Source organism: Heloderma suspectum, chromosome 1 (genome assembly GCF_057233095.1).
Source record: "Heloderma suspectum isolate Gila_16-S chromosome 1, 16-S_ref, whole genome shotgun sequence".
NCBI classification, from domain to species: Eukaryota; Metazoa; Chordata; class Lepidosauria; order Squamata; family Helodermatidae; genus Heloderma; species Heloderma suspectum.
In genome coordinates, this window is record NC_139458.1 from 49,515,284 (window position 1) to 49,541,900 (window position 26,617).

Sequence of the window (26,617 nt, forward strand, 5' to 3'; positions counted from 1 at the left end):
GCATTTCAAGGGTTCATTTGCTTTAAAACTACCAAACTCCGATTCTTGAGTCGAGCGAGCTTTTCCCCCTCCTGCCCATAGGAATAAAGCTCTTCTGCATGCGGGAAGCTGCCCTCGCGAATATCCGTCAAAAGGCGCCCTATTCACCATTGCGCACCGCCGCTCTCAAAGCCACCAGCTCAGCCGCGTTCCATTCTGGAACGTTCCCCAAGCGAGAGCGAGCGACTCGTGCCCGCCTCGCACCGTGAGGGGGGAAGGGCAAGAGAGGAATCTAGGCAAAGAAACGTGCCTCTACTTCCATATATGGCCACGACCGGAAGAGCATCCGTCATGCCGTCGGCTCGCGGCGTCTCTGCGGGCTGCCCAACGTCATGGCGCTCTGACGTGCCTTGCGAAGCGCCCTAGAAACCAAACAGTCAACAAGAGCAGGCGCAGCAGAGACAAGGACGGAGCGCTGGAACCGCAGAAGTCAAATGCTGCTGGATGGGGGCGGGGGCGCTGGGCGCGGAGCGGGGTCATGCAGGGGCCCTGTCATTGTTCTTTTTAAAGCGCGGCTCGGAATTCCTTTTGAGTGTTGTTTTCTTTTTCTTGGAACAAGAGGGGAATTCGGGGATTGCTTCCTAACAGCCGTTTTCCTCTGGATCAGAAGCGCCAGAGAATTCCCGTCTATCTTCCTCGTATAAATTCATTCCCTGGTTTTGTTAATTATCACTTTCGAGCTTGAGACCTGTACCGCGAAGAGCAGACTTGAGAAATATATATAGGGGGCAGAGCAGACTTGAGAAATACATTCTACACCACCTTAGGGATGTACGAAAATCACTTACCTTTCGGGGATTATGCTGATGGTGGGGGGGGAGGCGTTCCGTCCCTCCCCCCGGAATCCCCACAGGGGGGGAGGCGCTCCGTTCCTCCCCCCCCCCCTGGAATCCTGGCCGGGCGGCTGTGCTCCACAGCAATTCTGCAGAGCCGCCGGCCGGCTCCGCCAGCAGCCGGACATCCAGCCGCTGGCTAGCAGGGATGCAAATGGCAGCAGCTGTAGCCGTCGCCGTTTGCGTCCCTGCAGTCAGCCGTGATAGGCTACGTAAATGTTTACGTAGCCTATCACGGTTGATTTTAAAAAAAACCGCACGTACGCAAATGGCGGCGGCCATGGCCGCCGCCATTTGCATTCCTTATTTTGGCACGTCTTAGTCTACGTAAACATTTATGTAGACTAAGACGGCGAAAATAAGGGGAACGCAAATAGCGTAGCATCTACGCTATTTGCGTAGATGCTACGCTATTTGCGTTCCCCTTATTTTCGCCGTCTTAGTCTACATAAATGTTTACGTAGACTAAGATGTGTCAAAATAAGGAACGTGCCATGGCCGCCACCATTTGCATACGCGTGTTGTTGTTGCTGTTGTTTTTTAAGTCAGCCATGATAGGCTATGTAAACATTTACGTAGCCTATCACGGTGTTTTTTTAAAATCTAGCTGTGATAGGCTACGTAAATCTTTACGTAACCTATCACGTGTTTGTTTGTTTTTTAACCTGGAAATGGCGGTGGCGGCAGCCGGTCAGAAGACCGACCGCCACAGCCGCTGCCACCAAACCGCAGCTGCCGCCACCGCCAGGAAGATCTACCCAAGGTAAGTCCCATCCCGGGGGGGGCAGGGGGGCGGGCCGTTCCGCCACCGATTTTGGGGGGCCGAATGCGCTGGCATTCAGCCTCCCCGAGATCCATGGCGGAACTTTCGTACATCCCTACATCCTATGAGCAAGAAAAAGCAGACTTCCTCTTCTAATTTCCAGCTCCTTACAGACTGCCTTTCAGAACCACGGTTATGTGGAAAGGGCAAGAGAAATTTGGAATCCTCCAAGTTAAATTTAGCTACAGCACTTGGTTCTTTCTTTCAGACTAACAACTAAAACAGATTATTTTCCTTTGTCAGGGTGGATTAAATGAAAATGTTGATTCTTACAAGACTGTTTAGAAGCAGACTTTTACCATAATTAATTTGCAGTGTCTTATATCTGTTCTATTGAAGCTGAAGCTCAAATATTTTGGCCACCTAATGCGAAGAGAAAACTCCCTGGAAAAGACCCTGATGCTGGGAAAGATTGAAGGCAAAAGGAGAAGGGGACGACAGAGGATGAGATGGCCAGATAGCATCACCGATGCGATGAATATGAACTTGAGCACACTCCGGGAAAGAGCGGAGGACAGGAAGGCCTGGTGTGCTATGGTCCATGGGGTCACGAAGAGTTGGACACGACTGAATGACTGAACAACAACAATATCTGTTCTATAAAGGGTGGGCTCAGAAGCACCTTAAGGGACAATACTGTACTGAAGATCCACCAGCTGAGCAGCCATGGGATTCAGTAGAAGCCCTGCTATGTGGCTGGAACACCAAATACATTGCCACTATGGACAATGCATTGGCAGAACACCTCAGATACACAGGTGAAACATGCCACCAGTGGAACAGATGAAATGGGACAGACAGTCGGGCAACAAATGATACTGTCTCTAGCATGGGCACCAAGCCATGAGGGGCACCACACCTGCTTCTCTTCCCTCTGTCATTCTGTGAAAAGCACAGAAACCCTGCTGGAGCGACTAGCTGGCAACCCTAGATACCTACCCCACCCCAGTTGCTGTGCATTAAATGCTATTGCCATGCCACATGTGCACCACTAACAATTATTCTTGTTTGTCTTGGAGAGAGTTCTAGAGGCTAACACTACCTGTCAGGAGCCAGACTGTGGAAAGCTGCAGTGGAGAGAAAACTTCATGAACCCTAATGCTAATTAGGGAAATTCCAATAATTTTACCATAATAGTCTTCATGACTCAAAACCAGTCCTTTTCTAAATGCCCAATAGGGTTTATATTAACCAATTCAATGTCTTGTGAAATAAAATGATGTATAAATTAGGCAAACAATGAGACCTTCAGAGTCAAGGTATGTGCAAAAGCAAGTGAACCCCTGGTTGCATCAGCTCAGTTAAAGGGAATAATTAGAATCGGGTGTTTAATTAGGTAGATCTTCAGGGGTGAGTTTGGGAGACCCCCACCCTATAAAAGGATCAGAAATGTTGTGAGTTTAGTCTTCACCATATGGTTGTGTGGAAACATGTCATGCCATAATCAAAAGACACCTCTGAGGACCTCAGAAAAGCAGTTATTCCTGCTTGTCAGGCTAGAAAGGGTTACAAAATCATTTCTAAGGATCTGGGGCTCCAGTAATCCACTGTCAGACAGATACCGTACAAATGGAGAAAGTTCAAGACCACAGTCACTCTACCTAGGAGTGGTCATCCTACAAAAATCTCTCCAAGAACAAACCAGTGCATCATCCAGGAAGTCAAAAAGAACCCCAGAGTAACATCCAGTGATCCTCAGGCTGCTCTCACCTTGGCTAACGCAAGTGTTCATGACTCAATGATCAGAATAAGACTGAACAAGAATGGTGTTCATGGGAGGATAGCCAGGAGGAAACCACTGCTCTCTAAAAAGAACATTGCTGCCCATCTGAAGTTTGCTAAAGATCACATAGATGATCCCCAAGACTTCTGGAACAATGTTCTCTGGACAGAAAAGTCAAAGGTAGAACTTTTTGGCCTCAGTGAGAAAACTAGTATTCTTAATATTTTTCGTCTAGCTGTACGCATCATTTGGGATGTGGCAACTAGCTTTGCTTTACTGTTCCTCTAGCTTTTGAATTGCTATATAAAATTGTTTTTTTAAAATAATTTTGTATGTATTATATTTTTAAATTACTGGGAGTGCCTTGGGAACATTTGTGTTCAGAGACAGCATAGAAAGGTGGCAGATAAAAACAAATAATTTTAACAAATATGGCCTTTAAAAAAAATCAAGGCTTCCCTCTTTTTCATTATTTAATCTAGATCAGGGATGGGCAGGCTTCAGGCTTGTGGGGTCTACTTCATTCCTCCCCCCCCACACACACCAGTTTTTCATTTTTAAAATAGTGGGCTGGACTTAGAATTAAGGAACAGACTGCCTCCAATCACATGCTCGGTCCATACCAAAAATAACAGTCTTGTTTTCCCCAAGCTTCCTTCATTTCAGCAACCTAATTTAGACAGGGAAAAGCTGTTTTTAAACAGCTGAGAGTCAAAACCATTGCTGATCTACTGCAAATTGCCCAGAGATCTACCAGTAGATCCCAATATATTGTCTGCTCATCCCTGATCTAGATTATATTTAGGGGATTATATTTCAGGAGAAATTTAATAAGTGGAGGAGGAACAAACATAGTCTAAGAAGGATGACAACATTCTAGTAATTTTAGCATAAACAATTTTCTCTCATCCCATCAATAGACAAAGATCCATTATCCTGTTCTGGACATTTTGGGGATACTTTGAGATATTTAGGGTGCAATCTTATGCATGTTTAGACAGAAAAAAAAGTTTTACAACTCCCAGCATTCCCCAGCCTGCTATGCTGGCTGGGGAATGCTGGGAGTTTTAGGACTTTTTCTGTCTAAACATGCATAGGATTGCACCCTGAAGATACTTTTTGCCACTAAGAAAGCCTGATTGAGCCATCATTCTTGTTCTTTGTTAACTTCCTCAACTGTTTGAAATCTTCCAAAAGCCATTTTTTTTCAAGCAAAATGCACATTTCACCCCTTACAGTAATTGAAAACTTCCTGCCAGAAAATTTATTTATTTGTTACTTTTATATCCCACCTTTCCTCCAAGGAGCCCAAAAGAAAGACTGCACTGGACAGCTCCATAATACATAAGTCAACCATGTTTGACTGGCCCTGCATCTCCAGCAGGTGATTGCACCCATAAGCTCCCACACCCTTCACCAAAGCTTTGGTAGAAAACCTGGTGCCTACCAGATATTTGGAGCTACAACTCCCATAATTCCTTACCATTGCTTATGGAAGTTGTAGTTCAAAACTTCTGGAGGGCACCAGATTACTTACCCCTGCTCTATACAGTCACAGTCACAGTTTCTCTCTCTCTCTGGCTGCATACCCAATAGTACAATTCTAACTGTGTTTGAGTTTGCTCTGGAACGTCATTCAATCCTCCAAAGCAGATGTGGGGGGCACAAGGAGCTGCAGGGGTAATGGAGAATCCATGTCATCAACGGTGACTATTCAACCTTATTCATTTGCGGTTATATTTAGAAATCAGTATCAACGATTGGTTCCTAAGATGTGATATTTCTGATATCTCTCAGTTAGCAATTTCTCCATTGGTTTTAATAGGGAGAAGAAAAGCCCCCCCCCCCCCAAAAATGGCTGGAGGAGGGGAAGTCCACCCCTCACCAAGGACCCTTAGGGCAATAGAGTCCTTGATGGGGGTTGACCTTCGGGCCCCCTCCAGCCATTTTTCAGCCAGGGGGGCTTTTGCTCTCCCTATTAAAACCAATGGATGAATCACTCCATTAGCTTTAAGGGGGCGGCGGGGGGGAGAGGAGCCAGAGAGAAGGAACGAAGGAAGAGGAGCCAGAGGTGTGTGTGTGTGTGTGTGTGCCAGAAAGGAAGGAAGAAGGAAGGAAGGAAAGAAAGAAAGGAAGACAATCTAGAGAGAGAGGGAAGTAAAGATGAGCCAGAGAGAGGTGGGGAGAAGAGGAAAGAGAGAATCCAGAGAGAGAGAGCCAGAAAAGAGCCAGAGAGAGAAGCCAGAGTAGATAGCACACACTCACAGAGGTAAGGTGGGGAGGGGAGACTCCCAACGTTTTTGTGATTTGTCTTCCACCCCCAGCCATCCCCCCCACAGCATCTAATTTATGGTGGTACCTAGGGCACTTTTTCAAAATGCCATACTTGCCCACAGGCCAAAAAGGTTGGGAGTCCCCTGATCAAATATTTGTGTTATCTATTTTGACTGGCAGCAACTCTCCAAGGAGAGTCGCTTCCACATCACTTGCTATCTGATCCTTTAAACTAGGAATGCTAGGGAATTAACTACTTGGTGGTAGAGCACGCACTGTACATGGGCAAAGCATGTGATCTACTACTGAGCTATTGTTCCTCCCCAAGAATGATCATATCAGAGCAACTTTCTTCACTAGAGTGTAGCTTTGGTTTACTTTTGTAGGGTTACGGTTACCAGACTTGAGGATGTGCCCTGAATTAAGACATATCAGTAAAACCACCTTTATATTGCCTAAATGTTTAATGTCAGCTGTAAACTTTGAACTCTTTTCAATATGGTACTACACTTATGCTTATTCACCGAATGAGAAATCCAGTCATGTTGTACTGGTGACACAACACAGCCACCTCTCCGTTCACCTGGCTTGTTCTATAATGTGATATGCAAGTGTTTTGGGATTTTTCACACGCATGTATAGTTAACAGGGCACTAAGATAGTTCTGTCAGACTGAGGGCAAAGGTACAAAACCTCCAATTGAGCAATAACTTACTTTCAGTTCATCATGGAGGGTGAGCACTGGTAAATTCCTGGTACTCATCCCTGAGAAACGGCCAACTTGGTTAAGCTGGAAAGTAAGGCGATTGATAGATCAGCCTTCCCCAACCTGGTACCCTTAAAATGTGTTGTGCTACAATGCCCATCATCCCCAGCAAGCATGGCAATTGGCCATGCTAGCCAGGAATGATAGGAATTGTAGTACAACACATCTCGAGGGTGCCAGGTTGAGATAGGCTGTGTTAGATTGTGTTTAGACAGCTTAAATTGGGTGTTATAGTTTAGTGCCACCTAGCAGAGCAGTTTAGCATTATAGTTGCAAATTTGAACTGTGCCACCTGTGCTGATAATTTTTAAAGTCTTTTTAAACTAGTCTTTTTAAACTAGAAGCTATTAGGACAAGAATTAGCCCAGTCCTTTGGGATCTTGGGTAAATTAGTTCAGCACTCCTTACATGAATAAAAAACCTTGTATCTGAAAGCATCGTTTGTCACATGCTTCAGAACTGCTACTAAAATATACAACTGGGACCTGCAACAAAATATATCCTTTTGACAGGAGTGCTTCTGTTTAGGGCTCCAGGCAACCATGCATTTCTCTAGGATACTTCACTCCATTTCTCCCTGGTCTCTCTGAGATTCCTTTCCAACTGACTCTCAACATTTCATGGCTACTGAGTATGCCCTGTACTCACTGGATTGTTTTGGGGGGGCGGGGGGGGGAGGTTACCATCCTAGGATTTGTTTTTAGGAATTTGTGTACTCCTGCAAATATCAGGGTCTTCCCTGAACATGCTTATACTTTACTCTTGTTTCTCACTGATCATGTTTGATCTCAGTTTCTTTAGGCACTCACTCCTGATTTTGCTGCTGGAGTGATCTGGTACAGCACAGGTGTATTGGAGATAACATATGATGGTGTAGTGGTGGATTTTAGGTGGCATGCTAACTTTTATCTAAATTGATAGTGTTTACTGGGTGTTGCAGCCCTTCTCTCCAAAACATCACTCAACTATCCTACCTGGGAGACAACTGAACAAAACCCAGTAATAGAGTCCTTTACTCCTCCACACTGAACAAGAGAATGACTTTTCTCTTTCTCTCTCTTTGTGGAGGATAAAGGACATGAGGCACAGGAAAAAGACTGCATAGATGTAGGAAACAATGAAGATAAAAGAACAAAGTCAGATATACTCAAGGAAAAGGAAACAAACAGGAAGCTTGCTGTGACGAAACAGCAATTATCTGAACAGAAATAATCACAAGCCTAAAAGAAGTATAATTTCTCCACTATATGATGGAGTTATTTAGCTGCCTCCACTTACTGATAATTGAGCCCATGTTCTTTACTAAGAGTGCAACTGAAATTTATAGTAACTCAAATGTGCAATCCTAAGCACATTTATCTAGGAGTAATTCCTACTAAATGAAGTGGGACTTACTTCCATGTACCCATGGATAGGGTTAAGCTGTTAGAATGTTGTGCAGTCCTAAAGTGGTTTGTTGAACAATCACTGTTTTAGACCATAGCAGATAACTAATTCTTATAATGAAAGATTGGATTTATAGGTACTGTAGTACTAGTACCATTTACCAGTATATTTTGCTCCTTTGAGAAAACCACAGCAGATTTGTTTATCTGGAGTGGGCTTGGGAGGCACAGTTTTAAAGTGGTTTCGGCCTTTCTGGAGGAGCGGTCTCAGAAGGTGGTGCTGGGGGACTTCAGTTCTACCCCATGGCCATTAGCCTGTGGGGTGCTGCAAGGCTCTATCTTGTCCCCCCTCCTTTTTAACATCTACATGAAACCACTGGGGGAAAACATCAGAAGATTTGGGCTGAAATGACATCAGTATGTGGATGATACTCAGCTCTACCTCTCATTTCCGTCTGCATGGAAGGCTGTGGAACTCTTGAACCAGTGTATGGAGGCTGTTTTGGGGTGGATGAGGATGAACAAGCTGAAACTTAATCCAGACAAGATGGAGGTCCTGTGGGTTGGGAAACCAACCACTTCGGATGGAGGTTTACAACTGGTCTTAGATGGGGTTGCACTCCCCCTGAAAGAGCAAGTGCACAGTCGGGGGCTCCTCCTGGACTCTGAGCTAACTGGGGAAGCCCAGGTGGCTGCGGTGTCCAGGAGTGCTTTTTACCAGCTTAGGCTGGTATGCGCCAGCTGTGGCCCTGTTTGGAGAGGACGGACCTTGCCTCAGTTATCCCCACACTAGTGATGTCCAGGCTATACTACTGTAATGTGCTATACATGGGGCTGCCTTTGAGAGCGGTTCAGAAACTCCAGCTTGTGCAGAATGTGACCACTTGAGTATTGGTGGGGGCAAGGCAATTCGATCACATAATGCCTATACTGTGCTAGCTGCACTGGTTACCGGTGTGTTTCCAAGCCCAATTCAAAGCACTGCTTTTGGCCTTTAAAACTTTAAATGGTTTGGGACCAAGTTACTTGAAGGACCACCTTCACCCATATCAGCCTGCCTGCACTTTAAGATCAGAACGAGAGGCCCTTCTCATTTGCCCACCAGTGAGAGCAGTCCGGTGGGTGATCACACGTGAGAGGGCCTTCTCTGCAGTGGCCCACACCTTTGGAACAAGCTGCCATGCTCCATCATTGCAGACTTTTAAGAAGGCCTTGAAAACATATTTTACCTTGGCCTTCTCTTGATATGACTGCTACTGCTGCTGTTACTGCTGTTAACAGTGTTCCTGGTTTTATTGTTGGCTTTTATTGTTTATGTTGTTATCACTTTTAATATTTTAACTGTTTATGTATTTTGCTGTAAGCCACTTTGGGAGGGCTTCTGCCTTGAAAGGCAGCCAAGAAATATTTTAAATAAATAAAACAAATACATTTGGGCCTGGATTGTTTTAAATTATCTCACACAGCCAATATAAATCCATCACTTAGGAACTTTTTACTGTAAAGAGACTACAGAGCCTTTGTAGCATTCAACTTAAATGCCTTTATTGACAGTGTCTTGAACAATAAGCAAACAATGCTTAAATTTAATCCAAATTCACTTTGCACATGTCAATACCTCCAGGTAGAAAAAATAAAAATAAAAATATAAATATATCCATAAATAAATTAAAAACACAATAAAAACGTTTTCATGGAAAACTAATGTCAAACCATTCAGACCACTTCAACAATGTATGATCAGTTAACATTACAATGAACATTGATGTACAAGAAGAACTTTAGTACATGAACAACATAGCTATTTATTAATCTACTAGAAAATAAAATAGCCTCTTTTTCGCAGTTAAGTTGGGTGATTGCTAAGTCATCAAAACACAATATTGCCAGGAACACAGTAGTTATTCTTAATCAGCTGCACTAGATACGAGTTGAAGATACCCAGCACCATATTAAAATTCCAATCATTAAACCAACAGATTAATTAGTTAAAGCTAGTGAATATTACGGAGGGAAGGGAGTCACCAACCCAGCCATGTTGAACATGCTACGAAACGACTAGTTCTCATGGATGGGGACAAGACATAATTCCATGCGGTTTGCTACATCGCTGGAAGAGGTATCAGGCCTTGTGTGGCAGGCTGCGGAGCAGTCCTTCGACAAAGTCATTTCACTCCAGATGGGCTGCCCGTACCAAACGCCGGAATGGAGGCGCTTCGTCTTCCCCAGGCCTCGGCTCCGGTGGACTCTCAGGAGCTCCCCCGGAAGGCGAGAGAGTGTCTCCTTTGCGGCCTAAAGCCCCATGCAGCAACAGCAGCAGAAAGAGGGTGGCTGGGCTCGATCTCCGTCGCGAGGATGACCCTAGCCCCTCTGTTATTGCTCCGGGATCCAGTCCCTTCACAAGGCCAGGAGAGTCGGCGAGCTGAGCGAGTCGGAGGAAGGCTCGTTGCTGCTGCTGCCCTTCCTGTGCGCGGCTGCACAGCTAGGGAAAGCCTCGGTCTCGGGGTACGTGAACACGAAGGAGGAGGTGTAGGTGCTGGGGCAGGGCGTGCAAGTCACCACCGGCGTGCACAGGGGCTCCAGATCCACCGCGCCCGCGGGGCCCAGGGGCTCCCAGTCCGCCGCGTAGAAGGACGAAGAGCCGGACAGGTCCATGTCGGGCACCGAGCGAGGCGTCTCGCGGGCGGCGCGCGTGAAGAAGTCGTCAAAAGGCTCGGCCTTCAGCTCCAGGCCGCTGCTCTCCTTGGCAGGCTCGGCCCGGGGCGCGTCCTGCAGCATGGGCAGGGCGAAGGCCGCCTCCTCGGACTCTGGCGAGCTGGCCACGGGCGGGTCGGCCAGCAGCTCCAGCGAGGAAACGGCGAGCTCTTCGGAGAACTGCAGCTCCTGCGGGATCTTGCAAGCGGGCCGATGAGCGGCCAGGATGAACTCCAGCTTCTCCTTCTCTTTGAGCAGGTTGGCGATCTCGGTCTGCAAGGTGGACTTCTCCTCCTCCAGCTGGTCGGTCTCCTGGGGACACAAAGGGGAGGGGCAAGTCAGGCAAAGTCGCCCTTGGACGGGAGCGAAGCCCAGGATGGGAGCCGCCGGAGCAGGGAGGTATGCGGGTCCGGGGAGGCAGGCCAGCTGGCTAGGCCAGGGCGGAGATACTTACCGCTTGGAGGGTGTCCGTCAGTTCCCTTCTCCGGTTGCGGCACTTAGCGGCTGCCATCTTGTTCCTCTCCCTCCGGATCCTCCTTTTTTCCTCCTCTTCGGGACTCAGCTAGAGAGAGAGAGAAAAAGCGCGTCCGTCAGGATCCAGTGCCTGAGCGCAGGAAGTGCTTATTTCTCCCCTCCTTCCCCACTTCAGATCTCAGCCAGGAGATGCAAGACTTGCATGCGCTAAGTGGCGCGACCCAACCAGATACTGCTCTGGATTCCAAAGGGGATCTCCACCGGCTTGCAAAACGGGCTTATACCTCGATCCGAGGTGTCCTTCCCCTTTAAAGGGAACTGCTCAGCTGATGCCCGAAATACCACCATCACCACCCCGTCCTTCAGAAATAGGCCCGAACACACAACCCTCTCCCGCCCTCTCTTCGCCTGGCGCAGCCAGAGGCTTCCTCGCCGCCAACAGCGGCACACACACCTGTTCAACTTTGCCCCTTCGGCCGATGCTTTGCCCTCTGCTTGCCTTGACTATCCCTGCCCTGGAGTAGGCACCAGTTTGAAGAGCAGGGAGGCCGTAGGGGTGGGTTCGATTCTGGGAAGGGGCCACTGAAGAGATCAGGGTGGGCTGCACCATCCACTGCAAGTCTGGACTTGTGGAGATAGCAGTCACGGTGGGGACGAAATTGGCACTGGAAGCAGCTAGGTCCGTGCAGAAGTCCTAGAAGACATACACAAAAAGGGGACTCAGGTTAGTTACACGGGTGGGAGCGATGCGATGCACCCTATGACAACTCTGTGCCCAAAAGGCCGGTGTGCTATTTTGAGCCGGGCCTGCGGTCCCTGGGGCTAGATTGGCTCGGACGCTGCTGCCGCCATCATCAGACTACACACATGAACAGGGGCTTGTTATAAATATCTCTGACGTGCGCACTGACGCAAGCGCCGCTCCGGAGTCTCCTGAATGAAGTCGCGTTTTATCAATGAAACCGCTTTACGCACCCGCTGCAGAGCACCTCCCGGGTTAGGGTCACCCCCACGCCCCCCAATAATCTTCATAGCGCCAGGCAGTGACCAGATTCTCCCTCCCCGGCCCGCGTTTCCAATATGGCTAATCCTTTTCCCAGCGAAAGGGGCTGGAAATACACTATACAAGGTGGCATCCACCTACACCTCAAGAAGGGAAAAGCAAGCAACTTTTGCAGGTCCAGTCAGCTCTTCCCAGCCCCGGCTATGAACATCAAGAGCTGCTCTGCTGCTGCTGCTGAGCTGTCATTGCGCCCGACAGCGACAGAAAAACAGGCAGATTCCCCCAAACCCACACCCCATAAGTCACAAGCAGCGCCCCGATTCCTCACCTGTGGGTTGACAGGCGAGCCCATGCTGGAGAAAGAGTCCGCCGGAGACGGATAGTAGGTGAGACTGTCCCCAGCCGGAGAAGCGCTACTGCAGCGGGAGGAGGACGCGTCGTAGTCAGCGGTGAAGCCCTGATACATCATGCCGAATAGCCTGGAATTGCGCAAGCTCTTCAGGGTGGTGTATCTATCCCAGGTTAATATCCGAATGGAGCGGCTCTTTGGCTAGGCGAAGGGGTTACTTATAAACCCCAGCCACTTCTATGCCTTTGCCCGCTCCACTCCCTCTGGCTAGTTCTCCTGCTGGAGTAAAGAGCCCCCTTATATGAGTCTGCTTGTGAATGAGTCCACGTCAGTCAGGCGGAACCAATCCTCCTGAGAGGGGAGCAGAAGCGATCACGACACGCCTTTGGGATGGCCCGAAGTATGTGGCAACTTCAGAATCTCTTTTAACGTAAGCCAAAAATCTTCCCTCCAGTGTCGTGAAGATGATGAGGAAGCTTTGCCGAGAGTCTCGCCTTTTAAAAGTCAGGGTATGGCTAGTGATTCCCCTCTCCTAATGGTTCGACCTAAACTTTGGGAACCCACTGACGTAAATATCCTTATATGGCATACATCCTGTGCAGAGGGGTGTGACTGACGGGAACCGCTCCAGGGCTTCGGCCAAAGGGATGGTGCGTGCCTGTGGCAACGGCAGGGGGAGTAAAAGCAGCAACAGCCGCCGCAATGGCTTCTCCATGCCGATTCTAGCCATTTAGTGCTGACCAGACATTGAAGTGACGTCTTAAAGAGACAGAGCTCCAATTGTCCATTTAGCCCGCCACCTCCACGAGAAGAGTCACAGAAACCTTTGCAGCAGGGTGCACTAATATTGTGATTCCATTAAACTCAGCTCAGCACGATTCCTTCCTCCCGAAATATTTCTAAATTTTCGATATTGCAGCATTTATTCCCCCAAAACTTGCCTGGTTTTTGAAATACACATGGCCGGGAGAGGAAATACTCGCTAGAGTCTCATACAGCAGATAAATGGGAATATGATATGCAGCATAAAGTCAGGATGATGATTAAGTGGGGAAGATTTCTATACAAACACATTTTTTAAAAAAAAAATCGCATCGAGTACCTTTTTGCTTTTTGGTGCTAGGTCGAATGAAGCACAGTAATTATTATATGAGAAGTTATTTTTTCTAGAGAACGATTGCTGTTACGGATATTGACATCTTGTTCATCCTGTCCTTGCAGCAGTCCTGGCTTATCATCATTCCCATTTAATAGTTGTAGAAATGAGGCCGACACTCTCTTGCCCATGTCCTCCCTTTACCCCAAGCCCCCACCTCTATCTATGCCCTGGTGAGCTGAACTTAAATATTGTTAAATATTTCTTCTATTAGTGCTGTTTTCAAATCTTATTTATGCAAATTTAAGAATGTTAAATGAGATGGCAAGATTGAACATCGACATCTTGGGAATCAGCGAACTAAAATGGACAGGCATGGGCGAATTTAATTCAGGTGACCATCATATCTACTACTGTGGGCAAGAATCCCTTAGAAGAAATGGAGTAGCACTCATAGTCAACAAAAGGGTGGGAAAAGCAGTACTGGGGTACAATCTTAAAAATGATAGAATGATCTCAGTACGAATCCAAGGCAAACCATTCAACATCACAGTAATTCAGGTCTATGCCCCAACCACTGATGCCGAAGAAGCTGAGGTTGATCGGTTCTATGAAGACCTACAACACCTTCTAGAACTAACACCAAAAAAAGATGTCCTCTTCATCATAGGGGATTGGAATGCTAAAGTAGGAAGTCAAGAAATCACCGGGATAACAGGCAGGCATGGCCTTGGTGTACAAAATGAAGCAGGACAAAAGCTAATAGAGTTTTGCCAAGAGAACACGCTGATCATAGCAAACACTCTTTTCCAACAGCACAAGAGGCGACTCTACACATGGACATCACCAGATGGTCAATATCAAAATCAGATTGATTATGTCCTTTGCAGCCAAAGATGGGGAAGCTCTATACAGTCAGTCAAAACAAGACCTGGAGCTGACTGTGGCTCAGATCATGAGCTTCTTGTTGCAAAATTTCAGCTTAAATTGAAGAACGTAGAGAAAACCACTAAACCATTCAGGTATGACCTAAATCATATCTCTTATGAATATACAGTGGAGGTGAGGAATAGATTTCAGGGATTAGACCTGATAGACAGAGTGCCTGAGGAACTATGGACGGAGGTCCGTAACATTGTTCAGGAGGCAGCAACGAAATCCATCCCAAAGAAAAAGAAATGCAAGAAAGCCAAGTGGCTGTCTGATGAGGCTTTACAAGTAGCTGAAGAAAGAAGGGAAGCGAAAAGCAAGGGAGAAAGGGGAAGATATATCCAACTGAATGCAGAGTTCCAGAGAATAGCAAGGAGAGACAAGAAGGCCTTCTTAAATGAACAGTGCAAAGAAATCGAGGAAAGCAACAGAATGGGAAAGACTAGAGATCTCTTCAAGAAAATTGGAGATCTCAAGGGAACGTTTTGTGCAAAGACAGGCATGATAAAGGACAAAGAAGGCAGGGACCTAACAGAAGCAGATGAGATTAAGAAGAGGTGGAAAGAATACACAGAAGAACTATACAGGAAAGATCTTAATGTCCCTGATAGCCATGATAGTGCGGTCACTGAACTTGAGCCGGACATCCTCGAGAGTGAAGTCAAGTGGGCCTTAGGAAGCATTAGTAACAACAAAGCTAGCGGAGGTGACAGTCTTCCAGCTGAGCTATTTAAAATCCTAAAAGATGATGCTGTTAAAGTGCGGCATTCAATATGCCAACAAATCTGGAACACTCAACAGTGGCCACAAGACTGGAAAAGGTCAGTTTACATTCCAATTCCAAAGAAGGGCAACGCCAAAGAGTGTTCAAACTACCGCACAATTGCGCTCATTTCACATGCCAGCAAGGTGATGCTCAAAATCCTACAAGCTAAGCTTCAGCAGTATGCGAACCGAGAACTACCGGAAGTACAAGCTGGGTTTCAAAGACGCAGAGGAACTAGAGATCAAATCGCCAACGTTCACTGGATCATGGAGAAAGCAAGCGAATTTCCAGAAAAACGTCTATTTCTGCTTCATTGACTACACTAAAGCCTTTGATTGTGTGGATCACAACAAACTGGCAAATTCTTAAAGTGATGGGAGTACCAGACCACCTTATCTGTCTCCTGAGAAACCTGTACGAGGGTCAAGAAGCAACAGTAAGAACCAGACATGGAACAACCGAGTGGTTCAAAACTGGGAAAGGAGTACGACAAGGCTGCATATTGTCACCCTGCTTATTTAACTTATATGCAGAGTACATCATGAGAAACGCTGGGTTGGATGAATCACAGGTCGGAATTAAGATTGCCGGGAGAATTATCAACAACCTCCGATATGCAGACGATACCACCCTAATGGCAGAAAGCGAAGAGGATCTAAAGAGCCTCTTGTTGAGGGTGAAAGAGGAGAGTGCAAAAGCTGGTTTGAAACTCAACATTAAAAAAACTAAGATCATGGCATCTGGCCCCATCACTTCCTGGCATATAGAAGGGGAAGAAATGGAAGCAGTGACAGATTTTACTTTCTTGGGCTCCAAGATCACCACAGACGGTGACTGTAGCCATGAAATTAAAAGACGCTTGCTCCTTGGGAGGAAAGCTATGGCAAACCTAGACAGCATAGTAAGAAGCAGAGACATCACCTTGCCGACAAAGGTCCGTCTAATCAAAGCTATGGTTTTCCCAGTAGTAACGTATGGCTGTGAGAGCTGGACTATAAGGAAGGCTGAGCGCCGAAGAATTGATGCTTTCAAACTGTGGTGCTGGAGAAGACTCTTACGAGTCCCCTGGACTGCAAGGAGGTCAAATCAGTCAATCCTAAAGGAAATCAACCCTGAGTGCTCATTGGAAGGACAGATACTGAAGCTGAAGCTCAAATATTTTGGCCACCTAATGCGCAGAGAAAACTCTCTGGAAAAGACCCTGATGCTGGGAAAGACTGAAGGCAAAAGGAGAAGGGGATGACAGAGGATGAGATGGCTAGATAGCATCACCGATGCAATGAATATGAACTTGAGCACACTCCGGGAGAGAGCGCAGGACAGGAAGGCCTGGCGTGCTATGGTCCATGGGGTCATGAAGAGTCGGACACGACTGAACGACTGAACAACAAAAAGAAGAATGTTATGTTTACAACCAAATATTTGTGAATACCAATATTAGTCATCATACTACTAGACTGAAATTCGGTAAATGCACTTACCTCAGTTCATTTCTTGTTCACTCCTTACTGGGAATAAGTGATTTGTAGATCGCTTTACATCCATCCATTTATTTTTAGTACCTTCATTATAGAAACAGTGCTCTCTTTCCTTAGGCTACAATCCTATATATGCTTACATAGGAGTAGGTCTCATTGCATTACTTCCAAGTAAACATGCATAGGTGCAGATATTAAATACATTTTAAATGTAACTTTCCATTTTAATATCACAGAAAATCTTGTTTTGTAGGTTGCAAGCCCATGTATTTTATGTTTTATCAATCTATCCTACTTGTATATTTTATCATATTGTTGTGTTTTTATCCTTATACGGTATGCTTCTCTGAGTGGAACAGCAGAAGAGCAGCATATAAATAAATAAATGATGATGACAACATCTTAATATGTATGAACACTGAACATGGGAAAGGTACCAAGAGAGAAGATGTGCAACTTCTGGAGCCATTTCCAGATTTTTGTTTTCTGACTGCCTTTTCTTGAGAATCATGCATGCATGATATATCCTTCCCAAATCTTATCCACCTGTTCCTTTTCTTCCAAACTAACACAAGAAGCAGCCTGATTAAAGGCAATCCTATATTCCAGTTTGCAGGGGTGGTTGTAGTTCATTCAAGGGGAAAATCACTGACTCCACTGTAGGCAGTTACAAAACTTCCATTCATTTCAGCTGTGTCAGCATTTTACCTTGTAGTCATCATATACAAAAATGTAGGTGAAGTAACTAAGTCTGTAGTTCATATACCATTTACTCAAAACAGTACTGGCAAAATTGATTGTTCAGTGGTTTCCAAATAATTTCAGACTCATTTCTGAGGTCACCATTTGTAGGTTAGGCATAAGAGACTTGTTTAAGAGGAGGGTTCACTTCAGGTAGATCCCTTGATTGTCTTGCTTGGAACCACCAGCACAGAATCTACCTAATGGGTCTTCTGAAGCAAGTGACTTGCTGCCAAATTTCAGTGATAAGAAGGTAGCACTTTTCCTCAATGCTCTTCACATAGATTATTTCAATCATTCTTACATATCACTGTAAGGTGTAAGCAGACAAATATTATTGGCCACATGATAAATATAGAGTTGAGGCTAAGATCACCTACCAAATTCATGGTAGTGCTGAATTTGAACCAGTGATCTCCTGCTCATTGCCAATCATCTCATCCGCAATGTTACTTTCACTTTTATTATAACAAACATACAGCAAAACTGATAATAGGCTCAACCTCCCATTCTAGACAATGGAATTATCCCACCAGGTGGCCCAGATTACAAATAGAACTGAAAATATCACCAGATGAAGCCCCAAATTGTTCAGAAGATGTATTTTACTGAAACAGTTGATAGGATAGCAAGCTTTTGAGTTACACAGATCACTTCTTCAGACAGGATGCTACATCTCAAAGCAATCCAAGTATTTATTTCCATAAAGGGGCCTCACTTCCACTTTTTTTTTTTTTTTAAGCAACCAAACACACACATAACACCCTAAGCAAATAAACCAAGTTAATGATATGTAATTTAAACCGTGCAAATGATTACCATGGGAACCTGCCTTTATTGTTATTACAAATAAATGCCTGTCTCTGGAGCCGAATTGTTTCTGCGTGAAGTTTTGGACTGGAAGGGATATCACACATGTACCGTACATATGGAAAATATAACCTAACGTCCTTCCTGAAGCGTGGACGGGGAGGGTGTGTGTGTACGGAGCGAGGGACTCTTCTGCACGTTTAAGGTTTAACATGATCACGAGACCCTTAATCATACACGGGGCTCACGCTAGAAGAACCGGCTTGTACGCTGGCAGGTTTCTCCAGCGCTTCGAGCCCGGCCGAACGGAGCGACTCGGCTCCGGCGATTTACGAGTGCTAGAGTATACCAGAAATGATGCTCCGCCAGGGAAAGGGGCCTGTTGGTGCCGGGACGCGCTCAGACTGCCCCGGCGGAGAGGAGGGAGAGGCTGGCTCTTGGGAGGCTGCCCGGGAGCTGCGGTAACTGGCGGCGGAGGTTCCTCTCCTTTCCCGGAGCTGGGAGTTTGCTATGATGATCCTCGCTGCTGGTTGCAGGGAAAGCCCAGAGACACCCACCCACGGCGCGGAGACGGCGATGACAGCGAGGCGGGCCGGGCCGGGCCGGGAGCCAGGCCGCGCTCGCCCGTCGCGGCGGGAGCCAACGAGGAGGAGCTCGCGAGGCCGCCGCCGCAGCGGGCGAGGCGGGTGGCGTGTTTACAACAACAAACAGCAGCAGCTCCCCGGCGCAGTCTCTAGGCAGGGGGAGGAGGAGCTTGGCGCGCCGCCCCTCCGGCGTTCCTGCCGTTTGAGCTCATGGGCCAAATGCGGCGACTGATGGCGCTGCGTGGCCGAGAATCTGGGCCACGGGGGCGGGAGGAATGGGGCCAACGGCTATTTCCAGGTCTCCCCGTCACGCAGCCGGTGACAGCAGCCTCGGCGAGCTCCCGGGAGGCCGGGAATGGGGCGATTCTTCGCCTAGGAGGGCCTTGAAGGCAGCAGGGCCGGCAGCTCCATTTTTCCCTGCCCCAATTGCATAAGTTAGCTCAGGGCCGGAAGGCAGCGGCGCTCAGGGCCAAACGCGGGACAAAGAAGGAAGGGGGGGGGGAGCGGAATAGTCCCTAGATCAGTTTTCCCTAACTTGGCGCCCTCGAGATGTGTTGGACTACAACTCCCAGAATCCGCCAGCCACATCTAGAGGCTCACCGGTCGAAGCTCACGTTATTAGCAGAGCTGAAAAAGCCCCCTCCCCAAGTTACTAGCCTACTCTTCGGATGAGAGGAAAAAGCTCCCATAGGACCCTTTGGCAGGGCAAATATATCGGGTTGTATCCCGTGTTAGTCCCACTTAGAGTAGGCCCATTAACATGTCATTTTATTTTACAGATTAACATTTTGATTAGGGCTTCTACCATTAGGCCAAATGAGGCCACTCCCCAACAGGCAGCTGACTTTGGATGTCATGAAAGGGCAGCAAAATGTTAGGTATTTAATTTCTTATTGTTGTATTTTTTACGGTCAGGGAGGGGGGAAGTTCATGTGGATTTCTCTGCCTCAGGTGCCACAGTAACTTGACCGGCCTTGAATGCACCTTGGGAGGGTGGGGCACTAGTATTTAAAATGTTTTAAGCCTGCCCTGGTTTGACCTCATGTTGTTGATCATTTTCGAAGGTATTTTTAACCCCATATGGTTTCTCTTATTTCCTTGTAAGAACTGACTTTAGTATTTACAAAGTAACTCGTCCAAGGTGAATTATTACTGGGAGGCATGGCTTAGCCTGGATTATTATTGCCCAGGTTTCAGCTGTGTAAGTTTTTCTTAAGTTTCAACTGTTAGGAAGAGCACGTTCTCTGAGGAATACTCAGAAATGTATACCACACCAATCAACACATAGACTGAACACTCCAAATTAAAAAAAGACAAATCACAATTAGGTCCTATAAATACCAAGGTACTTCTGACATTATGAACTTGAGCACATTCCGGGAGAGAGCGGAGGACAGGAAGGCCTGGCATGCTATGGTCCATCGGGTCACGAAGAGTCGGACACAACTTAACAACTGAACAACAACAATTTCTGACATTAAGCTGTACAGGGATCTGTGTTGTTGGAGTATGCAGAGATTATTGGGGGGGGGGGACTCCCAATAAGCTAGCCTCAGCTAGTCAGTTGAATTCTGATCAGCAATTTGATAGGCACTCCTATGTTTTCATGTCTGTTTTTTGTTTTCTGAACTTTTTGTAAACCACCTTGGTTAGCTTCAGAAAGGTGGTATAATAATACAATACAATAAATAACCTCCAGTAGCAAGTTATGTTACAATACATCTTAAGACTATAAAAAGTCATGCTGAAAGCAGCCTTTAAAGGAGGATCATCCTATCAAGGACACAGCTGTATGATTATATTAAGTTCTATGGAGTTGTGTTTTGAAATGAGGGTACTATGAACATATTATGGAACTGTTTTGCTTTCATTTATAAAAGCAGTTCTCATGGTTCCATCATGTAGTACAGGGATAGGCAACCAGGTGCCCTCCAGATGTTTTTGACTACAACTCCCAGAATCCCCAACCATTGGCCATGCTGACTGGGGCTTGTGGGAGTTGTAGTCCAAAACATCTGCAGAGCACCAGGTTGGGGAATGCTGATCTAGTGTGACCAAGGAACAGAATTCAGTATGGGGCTATGCCATAATCATTACAACAATCCTATATTGCAGGTGACAATTTTTTTTCAAATAGAATGTCTTTTAAAATAAGGGTGATCTAGTGATTTTACAAGGCAACTCTGCATTGACCCCTACATTGCAATTTACTTTAAAGCAGAGAATACAGGTAGGACAGCAATGGACAAGGTCAAGATAGGAATAGGCCCAGGCCTCTAGTCTATGTTGACTGGATTGCTAATGTAGTTGGACCACGAAGGAAAATAATTTACATGCATAGCAACATGACCAGGTACTGGTTCTCACAGGTGTCTTGATTTTTCAGACCTTACAACTACTTCTACATTCCATCTATGTTAAAATGTATTATTTTATTTAAAACATTTGTATCCCACCCTATATCATTAAGATCTCAAGGTGGCATACAGATAAAATCAATTTAAACAGTGTAAAACAAATAATTTAAACAGCTAATGTTTGCCAATGCTGATTTTTTAAAAAATACTGAGCAAATGCAGTTTTATTTATTATTTATTTATTATTACATTTATTAATCGCCCATCTGGCTGGTCGCCCAGCCACTCTGGGCGATGTACAGCATACAATAAAAACAGTTTAAAACAATAAAAGTTTTGCATTTTAAGCTCACTTAAAATATGACTAGAGGAATAAAATGGTGCTTGCTTCTGCTACCCTGATGCCCCCATCATCTGCTACTCTCTAAGTATGGTGGGGAGGGGGCTGGGCTGTGAGGCCCTGGATTTTGGCCACAGGGTCTAGCCCTAGCTGCGCTATTGCTTGAAGGATTTCTTACACATTTCATCACCTTCTTGTTTAATAGGTTTCTGCAAACTGTTCCAACCCAAGGTGCATATTCGTCAAAACTAAGCCATTTATAGAAATCTTTGTAGTAAAAAGATCTAGTTAATTGTATTTCATTCCTACAGTTATATCCCACGTTTTCCAAGGAGCTGAAGGCAGCAAAAAGGTTCTATCTTCACAACAATCCTGTAGCGTCAGTTGGTCTGAAATATGGGTTGTCTCCCATGTTAGTCTAACTCAAGCCCCATTCATTTCAATGGGTCTACTCTAAGTAGGACTAACTTTAGATATACTCCCATGACTGATCCAGTTTTTCCAAGCAAGCTTCATGATCAAGTGGAGATTTCAGGGGGTGGGGACATTTGCAGGGCAGGAACAATTTGTTTAAAACATTTCAGGAGGAAACATATTTCCACTAGAACAGGTTACTGGATGGTGTTTGTATGGTATCAAATGAAAAATGTTCAGGGGTTGCGCCTATCTGATATATCTTTCTAAAGGCAAGGAAATTGGATGCACATACCATGAGATTGTGGTTTCCTCACAGCATCGTGCGCGCACATTTATACTACCTGTGCACACACCAGACAAAAGAGGAACATTATTCCAACACTTATCAACATGCACAACCACAGTGACGAGCAGAGTTGTAACAGAAAATCATAATTCATATGGTTAAACTAGCTCTCACCATTGTTGTCTACCCAGCCAAGACTACATGTGAAAAGTTGCTATGCTTGCAGCCAGAACTCACTTCTACAGTTTTTGTATTGTTTGTTCTGTGTTGCCAGGAGCTTTCCAGTTGGGACTGCCCTCAACTCTATATATGTTTGCTGAACACTGCATGAGACCTGCCCTGAGAGCAAATAAGGATTACAGATATATAATGTGACAGACAAGACACAGGTGGTGCAGCAGGAAGAAAAAACAAGCCTCCCCCCGCCCTCAACATATACACAAAATAATGGTATGCCAGCAACAATAATGGCTGTTAGGAAAGAAGTTAATTATGGTTAGTGTCATCAGTGTTAACTACACACTGATGGCACTAAGAAGCAACATTTATCATCACAGAATCATAGAGATGGAAAGGGCCTACAAGACCATCGAGTCCAACCCCCTGCTCAATGCAGGAAGCCTGATTCCCAGGCGGTCTCCCATCCAAGTACTAACTAAGGCTGACCCTGCTTAGCTTCCAAGATCAGATGAGATCGGGCACATCCAGCCCTCTACTCTCCCCACTCACCCTATCATCTTCCTTTTGTCTCCCACCTCCAAACACTGGAGACATTGGACAGTGGAGAGCCAACAGGTATATCCTCATCTTCCCTGAATCTCCAGCTGTACTCTGCCCTTGCCCAGACATCAGGAAAGACGGGTTGGGGAGGGGGAAAAGGGTACACCAGTCACCTTCCATCCTCCTATGCCCCAGACAGAGGAAAAGCACAAAAGGACAACCCCCTTTACACTCTCCTGCTGTTCTCCAAAGCATTCTGACAAGACTGCAAAGGAAAACATATTTCTGCTTTTTTCCCTTCTACCCCAATTTGAGTAAGGCTGTTGGCATATTGTGCAGGCACTACTTGACTGCTGTCTGTGTATATGAGATGCCCCAAATCACATACAACTTCAGAGGTAAAACAGGAAATTGAACCTCTGTCTCTCATGGCCCAGTCAAGAACTCTTATCTTCTGCTGGTTCACATCAACCCCTCCAGGAAGGGTGAGAGGAAGGAATTATGTTTAAAGGCAAAGGTCACTGTGTTGGCCCTAAGCAAAATTCCAAAATCCATATTAGCGTAATACCTTTATTAGGACAACCAAAAGATCACAAAAAATGTGCAAGCTTTCAAGATCTCCAGATCTCATAACATTGACTCAAGATGCTGCATTTGCTGCTGTGTGGTCGAATCAATTTGACAAGGGCTGATTTCTAAGTTTTTGCAGGAAATACAAGTTGACCAAAAAGCCACTTAAGTACCAATGTTCCTCCCATCCCACTACTATCCCTCTTCCCCTTAAAAAGTTCCAAACGGGCTACAAATTACATCATTTGTAGACTTGGCCTGAAGTTCTCCATTGGTCTGACGTTTTGTCTTTGCAGAGCAATCCAGGCTTATGATGTGGTATAAATAATAATTAAAAACAACAGTGGGGGTGGAGTGGGTGGCTGATGCTCTCTAGGGAGTAAAACCCTTCACGCATAGAGACTTTAGCAATGCCTGCAAATGTCAATCACGCAGCAATTAAACATTTTAAGATTGCTGCCCATTCTTACCCACTATGACAGTTTTTGTCATTCTTGCCATGGTGCATCTAACTTAGCTTTGAAGCTATTAGCTGGAGCATTCACAATTGAAAGGTGGGTCCATTACCATAGTAAAAGGGCAACAAGAGGACCTTTTTAGTGGTGCCCCCCCCCAATTGTGGATGCTCTTCCCAGTGAGGCCTGCTTGATGCCAACATTGTCATCTTTTTGGTGCCAAGTCAAGACTTTCCTCAATTCCCAGGCATTTGAATGCAAGCCCACTGCAGGATCACAACAGCACTGCCATTCTCACTATGCACATAGCATCACCCTACACGTTCCAGATTAAGATTGTTCACTCAGGGTGCCTTGCTTGCCTGAACCCCCCCTGCCCTATACAAATTCATTGCCACTTGGCATAGGAATAAGACTTAAGATGAACTTTAAGTTACTTGGTGTTGATTTATATTTTTGCCTTCTTAGATCACAAATCTCAGTTCCCTCCTGCAGTGTAAATCAGAACAGTCCTGAAGCTCTAAACAACTCTTTAGCTGGAACAGCAGCTATTAGGACAGCTGAACTATACCATGTTCCCATGACAGCTTTGCCCTCTCTCAGTACTTTCCTAACAAGGAATTAAGAGGAGTCACATAAAAAGCATTCTTCAGGGCTAACTATACAGTTTCTTTTGATACTTCAGATGCTCTGCCATCTCTCCCTGCCAGATGCAAAAGTCAGCATTACAAGTGGTGTCTTAAGGTCTTCTAGTCAAGGACTGGAATATATGGCTCTGCCAATAATTGTATTGTGTCACTTGCTTGTCACTCATCCACAGCAGAAAAGCAGGATGTGGGCAGTCAGATTACATATAAACACACTTCCTTTTCATAATAGGTGAGAAAGATATTGGTGTGTGTGCATGCAGGTGACTGCTGCGGTTTTGTGCCAAGCCTGTTGTTGTGGCCAGCAACGCCTGGCCTATACATTATACTTATCACATGAAGACCACTTGAAACAGTCTCTGCGTAATGGCTAATCTCCTCCACTGCCATAATGTCTGGGCACCAGAATACACCTCTAAAGCATATGAAGAGACTCGAGAGACGCCTCCATCACGAATGAGTGGCACTGGTTGGAGCATCTCTTCATGATGCAGAATTACAACATTGTGACCAGCTCCTCATATTATAGCGGCACTATGATAGGGTTACGTTATCACACACAGGCTCGTTTAAACTGTCTCTGCATTATATTTATAATGTGGAGAACAGTCTGCATAAAATGATAAATGTACCCAGGGTACTAGTGCTCTGAACTGCAAACCAGCCCACATGCCCTCCAATCACCAAGGATAGTCTCAGAAAACTTTTTTCCCCTTGAGCAGCCTTTCCTAGGATTCTTTCTTGGCAACTGGCCAACATGTTTCTCTACCCAGCACCCTAGATATGTTTCCACCATGTCCAACTATGGTCCTTCCACGGACAATCTGTATCACGTAGAAAGTGTGAGAGAACAGTGAAACACAAATGCACAGGAAGCAAGAATCAGTGAGATGAGATTACCTAGAGGTATTAAAGTTGCAAATCTAAGCACCTTTACTTGGGTGCGAGTCCCACTGAACTCAATGAAACTGAGCAAGCCAGCTCTTGGGATCATGCCAGCTCTTGGGATCATGCCATAAATAAAATGCTAACCACATTACAGGAACTGATCAGCACTTGTATGAAAAAATCCTTTCCAGCAAAACAAACAACATTCTTCTGTTCCAGATTCAGGAAACCACAGGAGTATTGTACTTTCTGGAACTACAAGAGGAGCACAAAGTATAATCCTGTAGGATCTAATAGTAAACCCAAGCCCATTAACACACCCAAAGGCATTAAGCATACTTTATAGCATTGGTGGTGTTGTGTAATGGGACTGCATATTCCTAATGTGTTTGCCATCCATTATTTTTTAATGGGCAAAGGTTATTCAAGAGCCGTGCCATTTGGAAACCCATGTCTCTTTTCTCACCTTCCAATCAGAAGCATGAATAAAGTAGTGCAAATAATATCACAGCAAAAGACAGCAGTTCTAAGTAGATCCTGTCCAGTGGCAGCCCAACACCTTTTGCTGCCTGAGGCGAATGACAAGATGGCGCCCCCTCCCATTCCATGTACAAAAGCCAACTGGACTGACAGATGGAACTGTCTTCAACACTGATAATGTGACAGTAAGTTCCACTGCCCCTGAAGGTTGCAGGCTAACTTAGGGGGCACAGAGCAGGCTGCATGGTCCATAGGTCTCTCCTCCAACACCTTGCTACCACCTCCCAGCATCTGCCTCCTGAGGCAAGTGCTTCACTCTGGCTAACAGAAGGGCCAGCCCTGATCCTGTCCAATCACTGTAGATGCCTCATCCAACTCCAGTATCAGCTTGGTCACAGCTATTCAAGTGCTGAATTTTTTTTTTTCCATAAGGCGTCTTACTCAAGTGTCACTTCCCAAGTTACTGTACTGTAGACCTCACACACACACACACACACACACACACTGTCGCTTTGAATTCCTATTGCACAGGGGTTGCACAGGTCAGTCCCCCAGTGTATTGTCCCCCACATTAATTTGTGTCTGTGTCTCTCTGTGTTGTTGGGATCATAGAATCCTAGAGTTGGAAGGGATCTTGGAGATCATCTAGTTCAACCCCCTGCTCAATGCAGGCTCTGCAATGCAGGATG

At 45.8% G+C, this 26,617-nt stretch overlaps 1 protein-coding gene across 1 annotated transcript; it reads right to left on the reverse strand.

Moving 5' to 3' along the window:
* Window positions 1–9,367: 9,367 nt before the first annotated feature.
* On the reverse strand, window positions 9,368–13,436 carry FOS (Fos proto-oncogene, AP-1 transcription factor subunit). The gene is made up of 4 exons (XM_084842054.1): window positions 12,343–13,436; window positions 11,466–11,705; window positions 10,992–11,099; window positions 9,368–10,849 (listed from the first exon to the last, which is right to left on the reverse strand). Exons 1-4 carry the CDS (start codon window positions 12,481–12,483, stop codon window positions 10,241–10,243), a joined length of 1,098 nt encoding a protein of 365 aa, XP_084698180.1. The 5' UTR covers window positions 12,484–13,436; the 3' UTR covers window positions 9,368–10,240.
* Window positions 13,437–26,617: the final 13,181 nt, after the last annotated feature.

Excerpts from the sequence above, each read along its gene's own strand:
- FOS (XM_084842054.1), bottom strand. The coding sequence starts at position 12,483 with ATGATGTATCAGGGCTTCACCGCTGACTACGACGCGTCCTCCTCCCGC. Across the intron at positions 11,706-12,342 it reads GCTCGCCTGTCAACCCACAG|GACTTCTGCACGGACCTAGC; the intron begins GTGAGGAATCGG and ends TATGTCTTCTAG. Across the intron at positions 11,100-11,465 it reads GAAGGGGCAAAGTTGAACAG|CTGAGTCCCGAAGAGGAGGA; the intron begins GTGTGTGTGCCG and ends CTCTCTCTCTAG.